The 8,619-nt window shown below is 40.3% G+C and overlaps 1 protein-coding gene across 2 annotated transcripts; it reads right to left on the reverse strand.

Annotated features, from left to right (window-relative positions):
• Window positions 1-517: 517 nt before the first annotated feature.
• Window positions 518-4,454, reverse strand: Mup17 (major urinary protein 17). 2 transcript variants are annotated; one of them, XM_006537491.4, is made up of 7 exons: window positions 4,254-4,454; window positions 3,782-3,915; window positions 2,940-3,013; window positions 2,210-2,320; window positions 1,767-1,868; window positions 1,558-1,644; window positions 518-770 (listed from the first exon to the last, which is right to left on the reverse strand). In XM_006537491.4, exons 1-7 carry the CDS (start codon window positions 4,347-4,349, stop codon window positions 667-669), a joined length of 708 nt encoding a protein of 235 aa, XP_006537554.1. In that variant the 5' UTR covers window positions 4,350-4,454; the 3' UTR covers window positions 518-666. The 2 variants fall into 2 exon arrangements, with proteins under 2 accessions (XP_006537554.1, NP_001186935.1); NM_001200006.1 differs by having other exon boundaries at window positions 520-770; window positions 1,558-1,603; window positions 4,254-4,421.
• Between the last annotated feature and the right edge of the window lie 4,165 nt (window positions 4,455-8,619).

The following is an 8,619-nucleotide window of genomic DNA, read 5'->3' on the forward strand; positions in this document are numbered from 1 at the left end:
AGGGAGCTATTTCATCATAATTGCTTAGGTTTCTCAATAGTGTTTTGCCATCTTTTAGCAAACTACAGGAAGAACTCCTTTCATGTTTCCTGAGTTGAACCAATTTAATCTATTGATCTAGGGTCCAGAGTATTCTATGGAAAGCTAGAAACCTTTTTCTTTTTATCCAATGTTACTCTAATTACCAAAGCTCCCCCCTCACTATGTCCTGAAAGTTATTGAGCAGGCATAGCCTTAGAAATATGTGTCTCTCCTTTGCTGTGTTGAAAGAGAAACTATGGATGTAGGAGTCATACAGCAAGTGTCATGCTCCCGAGGTCCTCATAAATCACTAAATCAGGAGAGCTAAAGAGCAGGCAGTACACATCAGGGCTTGGGATTTCTGCATGGGAGCCAAAATCCAGAATCTCAGGTTACATTTGGGATCATAAGGAAGGATCTTGGTTACAGGACCCAGGAGGTCCCCTCATTCACTCACTATCAGCCCCACATTTTTTTTTGGACATAGAGACATATATTTAAGTGCAAGGGTAATCATTTATTGAACAGGAAGAGGAATAATTTCATGAAAAATTGTCAAGGGTGTATCAAAGAGAAATTTAAAGAAGTCTTTGATTCTTGATGAGGTATCCTAGGTAACATGTTGATAGACTGGAATTGGACTTCTCAGTGAGACAGGATGGAATGCAGATCACAGAATTTATACTGGGGATGCTGTATGGATAGGAAGGGATGATGGTGGAGTCCTGGTGAGAAGTGTCCACTCAACACTGTAAGCCAGGAAGAAAGAATATAGAAACTCATTAAACACTTCTTGGATTGACTTTGGGACAGTGAGACATTCTATTATATAGAACAAAGGGGATGAAGAAATGGATCTTCCCTTGCAATCTAACTGGAATTATTTGCCAGAACACAGGGATGAAAGTCAGAATAAATGATCGTAATGGAAGATCTGAGGCTTGTTTCCACAACCTTTTTTATAAGAAGCTCTGAAGAATGTTAGGTAAATTGTAGAATTATGATAAAAGCCTTGGCTACTTTTAAAGACTTCACACATTATATGAGTGATGTCTTGTACTACATGAGAAAGGAGGGCCATAGCAATTTGCTCTCCAACCTGGTCGAGAAGTAGTGATCAGGGACCTCCACTCCCAGGTAAGAAGCCAAGGTTGTACAGAGTTCAGATTAAGATGTTATTATCTCGAGTGGGATGGGGCGGGTCCACAGACACTAAAGAACAGTTATACCACAACCTTCCATTCTGTGTCTTAATGATATTGAACCCATCGCTGAGCCATTTTTATACAACCATACATCAAATATGTAAAACTCAAATCCTTGTTTCTTTGCCTAAGTCTTGGGTCACATTACTTCCAAGCTCAAAGTAGGACTAGATCACATATCCAGACAATTCAAAGCCAATCTTCAAGCTTTCCTAGAAGATTCTTTATCGAACTATTTTTTAATGTAATTTGGGTGCACAACATTAATACTTTGGGAAGGGCCTCTCCATGACGACCAACCCCCTCCTTGCTCTCTTTGGATATTGCCCACCTGGAGGCTCAGGCCATTCTTCATTCTCGGGCCTGGAGGCAGCGATCTGTAGTGTGAGAACAAGAACATGTTCAGGTACCAGGTCCACTTTATTTCCCCAAGAATAAGGATAGGACTCTCCAGCATTCAAAAATGACTGGTAGCCAACTAGGTTTGTTTCCTCTATGATAAATATTCAGGATGAGAAAAATAACTGAATCCTGACTTACTGGCATTGGATAGGTCAATGATATTTTCTCTAAGGATTCCATGCTCCTCACATAGTTGTGCAAACCTTTCCTTGATGTCTGAACTCAAATCTGGTTCTCGGCCTGTGAGAAGAGCAATAGTGAGTGTAGCAGCTATATTGTGTGCATTGACCACAGCCTGAGTGAGGTGACAGGGACTTCCCTATAAGGATGGGAGTATGTTTGCCAACACAATTGACAGGCATTGGTATGATCTATCCTGGATTTGGCATCCATAGAATATCCTTCAGTCACACTGAGAGATTTCAGAATGCTTCCATTACTATGCTCAAAGGTTGATGGGTAGAGCATCAATCTTCAGGAGGTTACAAAGAGGTAGGCCCAAGCTGGGAAGACCATATTAAACTAGAGGTTCTTCGTTCTTTTCCCATCCGAGGATCAGTTTCTGTGTGAAAATACTTTACCATAGAGCCCCATCAGCTGGAAGGTTTCCCCATCCTTTTCGTTAATGAGGTGAGCCATAAGAAAGTTATCATAGTCTGTCTTAGGTATAGTAAATGTATTGAATCCATCATCTGTGGAAGAAATGGAACACAGCTCAGAAATTTTTTGCTCTGCAGGAAATTTTGGATACCCTTTTCTTGTTCTACCCCAACATAAAATAAGTAAAATACATATCGTGGAAGAGATGGGTGAAGTGTCTGAGCCTTTCTGTCTTTAGTTTTCTGAACTTCAAGAAGTAACTGCTAAGAAAAGTGACTCTGAGTGGTCCACACCACTAGTGAACAGTCAGCCACAGCAGACCACTCTCTCATCATCTCCTAGGCTTACCTCCCTCCCTCAGCAGCTTCAAGCAACATGTTTCTATCTTTTATAAGTTTGTTGTATCAAACATCCACTGCTACACCCTAAGCGATTAACACCAGTGCTAGCCTCCAGGCAGTATCAGATAGATTCCATCTCCCCCTACTTATCCTACTTTCCTGCCACAGGGTGTTAGCTATAAGATGGCACCAGTTTTACTAGTAGGTGCAAGTTACTGAGTTCAAACTCCAGCAAAACACACACAACAATAACAACAACAACAACAACAGCAACAAACACACACACACACACACACACAGACACACACACTAAAGGTATTAAGGTTTACTAATCATCTTGTGGATAGATATATAGATTTTATGTACTCACACGTCACAGAATATTCACCAGCCTTTTCTGTTTTGTCAGCAACCATAGATAATTCGGAGCACTCTTCATCTCTTCTGTAAAACAGAGTGAGCTGGTTCGTAAGGGATTTTGATCTGGATGGATTCTGGACCCTGTACTCTGTACCTATCTCCAGTTTCTGATTCCATTTAACTTTTGACTGTTTTTGTAAAATTAGCAAAAGGCATTTATTTACATTAATTCCTTTATATTTCATGCTTTAGCAATCACAAATTTGCCTAGTATTTAAAAAAAAAGAAAACAACAATCACTTCTCATCCTTATTACAACTGCAACTACCTCCAAGTTTCACCAGTGCCGGGCTTCAGCCAGTGGTGTAGATTATCAGCCAGATTTCCACCATCTGCCTCAAATTAGCACTCTGTAATGTTGCCTGATGTGGTTCCCAGTACCACAGAGGAGAATTATTATTATCGCCTTTACTGCAGGAAAACGGGAGTACAAAGGGGTGGATTTATTTGGCTAACAACTAGAAAGAAAAATTTGATTCATGATCACATAATCTTAACTTGTGATAAACTGGCTCAATAATGTGGTTTCAGAAGTGTCTCTGACCTTTCCTTAAGGAACTCCTAGTGAATTAATTCCTGTCACCAACTCTTGTCTCTGACTTTTGAAAAGTCCCTGGTTATGAGATCTTGGTTCAGTGTCAGATGGAGCGTTCTGGTTTAGGATACAGACTTAGTATGTGTGTACAAATGTACATACTGAGAGGCATCTCTTCCCCCAGTCCCGAGTGTTTGTAGGCGTGAGACCATACCAGGTTTCATTTCCTCTTTCTCAGCTAAGAGCATCTCACTTACACAGTATGGACTTTAAGAACTAAGGAATTCTCCAAGACATGGATTTGCTCCAGAAAAAGTCTAAAGTTGCCATGTTCTTCTATCTTTTCTCTTTTGTCAGAGGCCAGGATAATAGTATGCCATTCCCCATTAATCTGTAATAGATAAGCAAACGGTTAAGGGAGAAGAAGCAGGGATACCACATGCACATGTGTCCACTTGAACTCCATCCTATGGGTTAGGGCCTGAGCATACACAAGGGTAGATCTCATGCCAGTTGTCACAATACTTAGCATACTGTCCCTGCCTCTCAGTGAGACTAGAGGTCCCCCAACATTTTCAGTTATGAAGAGCTGGTCTTACTTCAAGGTCTGGATCCATTCATTTGTCTAAGAGATTGGGGCACTATACCCATCCCCTCAAAGGACCTACTTGGCTTCAAGAGTTCCCCAAAGCACATTCTGAGTCAGAAGCTACTATTCAGTGATCATACCTTTTCTACATTAAAGTTCCTTCCCGTAGAACTAGCTTCTTCTGCATGGACACAGACTAGGGTCAGTCCCAAACACAGCAGCAGCAGCATCTTCATTTTGGTAGGGAATAGGATTGTCTGTCTGTCAGGACCACGTCTTTCTTGTGATCGTGGCTACACTCCACTCCCCAGCCCCTTTGCTTGTCCTTATATACTCTCTGGGTTCAGCGGGTTTTTTTTTTGTTGTTGTTGTTTGTTTTGTTTTTTTTTTCCCTCTTCCCGTATGGGTCTCCTCTACCTCTGTCAGGCTTTGTGGAATGTTTTCTCATTTATTGATTAGAGGCCAAGAATTGTTCCTTGCCCTTTGCAAACTTGGCAATTTCATAACCTATGGATTGATTTAGTAATCTTATGTTACTCAAAACATATTCCCAATAAAACAGTGGGTGTTCAAGAGAACTGCCAACTGGAACCAGATGCAACTTTGGATCTGGTTTGGAATCAGAAAGCCAGTTTTGGAGGGAGTACAGACTGAACTGGAAGGACAAGTATGCATAGAATCTTTGCTTTAAGATGAGTATGGAAGAACTTGAGTTACCCAATTTTTGCAAAAGATTCATTCATATTTCATGTGTATGAGCACTGGTTTTTCATGTGTATCTGAGTACCATGTCCAGGCCTGGTGCAGCGGAGGTCAGATGAAGGAGTCAGATTCTTTGAAACTTGTTTTTACTGAGAACCCAGCTTCAATTACCAGCACTCCCATGGCATCCCAAAACACACTCTAACTTCAAGAACAGGAAATCACATACTTTCAACCCTTGTGACCTCCTCTACAAATGTGGTGCATACAAACTCATTCAGTCACATGCAAATAAAATAGTAAATCTTAATTTAAAAAATTATCAAGAAAAGTCTTCCAAGGCTAAGCTGATAGCTGCCTGAAAGGCTTCAACCTTTGTACAGATAGCACTGACCTCAGAATCCAAAGTGGTGTCAGTAGCCAGGTTTCATCAACTGTTTACTTTCGAGAACATTGGACTTCACCTGACAAGACATAATAAAATAAAAATAAAAGACTTCAAGAAGGAGGCAAGTATGTGATATGCTTTGTTTCAACTTTGCTTCAGCTTTATATGGTATGTACTATTTTATTCTTCGTACCATAGTATTAGTTAAGACTCACAAAGATGATGTAACTGTATAATGTCATTTAGTCAATTGACGTGAGAACTTAGATTTATTTCAAGACTCTCTAACTCAGGAGCCTTTTTTCTTATTGACTCTACTACACAGGTCACAATGATTTTACCATGAATGGGGAATGGTTAAACAGTCAAAGGAGGAATAAACAGTGTTGGAGAGTTATAAACAAGTCAGACTGGCAAGTAGTAGCAAAGAAAGTGCACATGTGTTTCTTTAAAATATGGAGGAGTCGGTGTGGACCGAGAATGAATGAGGTATGACAACTGACTCTCTCTAGGTCTACAAGTGTTTGGAGGAAACTCTTCTAGGGGATTATCACATTTTTCCTTCCTCCTCCTCCTCCTCCTCCCCACCCTCATCTACCTCCTCCTTCTCTTCCCACATTCTTCTTTTTGGTTGATTATGGTGTCTGCACACATGTGCACATGCTTGTACCTTTGCTAGTATATGCAGAAGTCAGCACAGGACACCAGTTGTCTCCCTTTATGTCTTTTTACTTCATCCCCTTGAGACAGGGTCTCCCTCTGAATCTGCAATTAGTGTATTTCAGATAGGCTGGCTGGCCACTAAGTCCCAGCAATCCTCAATTCTCAGCCATCTACCCACTTCTGGGGTTAAAAGCAGCCATGACCAGCTTTTTAATGTGAGCTCTGTGCTGGACTTGAGCTTACACTGAGGGTCTGAATGGTCTTAGATCTTTGACTTTCCTCCTGCTCCAGCTTCCTGAACTCTGGGATTATGGGTTGTAGCACCTCATTTGGCTATGGACTATTGTTTTTCTAGTAATGAACTAGAAGTTGCTTCTACAGAAGAAAGCAACAATGAGTTCACCCAACTCCCGGCTTCATCTCAGGCACATTCCCTGTCACTAAGCATGTTAACACTCCTTAGCTTGTGTAGACTGTTTATGTGACTGAAAACCTGAAGTAGTCAAGAAATGACTAGACAAAGTATGTGGGTAAGGGGTTTAAGGACTTTACGTGAAACCAACTTACATCCCAGTTGTAACTAGCTAGCATTTCTGAAACTAATAGGAAAATGATTAATCACTTTGACCTTTGTTTCACCCTCAAGTAATTGAACAAATAACTCTTTCAGAAAGCTTGTGGACACATACAAGCCACTTATATGATGCCAGGGTATATTTGTGGCCAAAAATAACATCAATAAAAACAGGCTTATTTGATTCATGTCCCAGAGAGGAAATATTCTGTTGTCTCTCTAGCAGCCAAAGTGATAGTGCATACAGCTGACCCTGGCTCAACATCAGTTCTGGAACACCTGCTGTGTCAGTGTCAGAGTGATCCCCACTAACCCCCAGCCTTGAGCTGGCTGAACAAGTTTGCAATACTGGAGTCTCCTGTCTTGCTTTAATACAATTATATCATCTGTCAGACAACTGAGAACTGCCAAACCTCAGAGCTGCTGAAGAGCCTACTTTGCAACTCAATCCAAATGAAACAAGCAACAGAACTCAGCTGAAACAAAGGGATGGGACTTTGGGTTTTCCCATATATATCCAGTGCCATACATTAAAGATTGAGCCTTAATTAGAGAACTTTGTCTTGGCTTGTTATTTCTCTTGCTGTCCTTCCCATCCATCCCCAGTTTTCCTTTCAGGAACCCAGTAACCTGTGTCTGCTGTTGGCCACAGGTGACACTGGATTCAGAGACCTGAATATGGAAAAACCGACTGAGGGAAACTGCCGTGGTGGGGCGCTACAAAAAATGGAAGATGGTATCCTGCATGGTAAGCAACATACAGCATTAATGTTAGTGCTATAAGTTTTATCTTTTGAAGGCTGTTGATTGCAAGGGTGTAAAAAGGATACAGGCTAGACTGAGTAAGATTGGACCCAACAGTGATATCAGTTAGGGGTTGACAGTGGAAAATGGGTCTGAAAAATTCTAAAAAGGCATTTTTCACAGTCAAGAACTGCATCAGAGAAGAGGAGTAGGCTAAAAATAATAAAATAACATAAAATAAAAGTTGAAAAAACTATACACACAAAAAAGAGAAATGCTAGATATACAAATGACATTAAAGGAGAGAGAGAGAGAGAGAGAGAGAGAGAGAGAGAGAGAGAGAGAGAGAGAGAAGGAAAATGGATTTTAGAACTCTCCCAGGGACAGAAGGACATCAGGAGATGTCCTACAGGAGACATCCTTAGTTCTGGTTATACCAAGTTTTCTATCCTCTCTGTATTTTCTGTGTTTCTTCCAACAATCTCTCCACATGTCAACTCATGACTGCTTTTGTTTTGTTGTCTGAATGACTGTTGTTCTTTTGTTTTTTTTGTTTGTTTGTTTGTTTGTTTTTTCAAGACAGGGTTTTCTTGTATAGTCCTGGCTGTCCTGGAACTCACTTTGTAGACCAGAGTGGCCCCGAACTTAGAAATCTGCCTGCCTTGCCTCCCGAATGCATGACTGTTGTTCTATGTTTTCTGTTGGAAGGAAAAAAATGGTTTAAACTTTATCTGCTGGATCTCCATCTCTTGATTCAGTTTCAGTTTGCACAGTGGTGTCTGATTTAAGTTGCCAGGAGTCAAGTGCAGCAGGAGAAGCCCTGCTGGAAAGCTTTTTTTTAGAGGGGCCAGCAGCTTCTTAGTTCTAAGGCAAAGAAGCTGATAGGTTTTTTCCCCCAGAAAAATCTCTGCAATTATGATTACTTGGCTCAGCAGATGACAATGTGCTTTTTCTCTTGAAATTATTCCAAGAAATGTAAAAATTCTTTGATTGGTACAAATGTATAAGATTCAAGAAGCTGCTTCATTTGTTTTCTGATTGGTCTTAATGGTATAAATATACTCTGCATGTCTTGGTTATAGAGTATTGGCTTATAAGTTATTGGGTATGATTTAAAAAGTGTAACACTGGTAACAAGAAAGTTAGCTTAAAACTGGTAACTCAGGGTTGTAGTCATTTTAAACAACATGTGGCATGAACCAGCCCAGGAAATCAGGCCTCTTAAGATACTTCTAAATTGGGATAATATTTTATGTAACTCTTATCCAAGAAACTAGACTCATAAGAGATAAGATTTAAAACAATGTCTCTTCAAAGAAGTATTAAAAGTTGAAATGTCATGCATTCATATATAAGAATTGTTAGCCAAACTTTGTAACATGAAAGTAATCCTTTTGGTATTAATTTTAAGGAGAATGGATTGCTTCTAGTTGGG

This window comes from Mus musculus, chromosome 4 (assembly GCF_000001635.26).
Source record: "Mus musculus strain C57BL/6J chromosome 4, GRCm38.p6 C57BL/6J".
In the NCBI taxonomy this organism is placed as follows: domain Eukaryota; kingdom Metazoa; phylum Chordata; class Mammalia; order Rodentia; family Muridae; genus Mus; species Mus musculus.

What these genes read in the sequence shown, in the direction of transcription:
- Mup17 (XM_006537491.4), bottom strand. Translation starts at nt 4,349, where the DNA reads ATGAAGATGCTGCTGCTGCTGTGTTTGGGACTGACCCTAGTCTGTGTC. An exon ending in TGGTGAATATTCTGTGACGT is followed by an intron (nt 2,321 to 2,939) that starts GTGAGTACATAA and finishes TTTCTTCCACAG; the next exon opens with ATGATGGATTCAATACATTT. An exon ending in CCAGCTGATGGGGCTCTATG is followed by an intron (nt 1,869 to 2,209) that starts GTAAAGTATTTT and finishes CTCTTCTCACAG; the next exon opens with GCCGAGAACCAGATTTGAGT.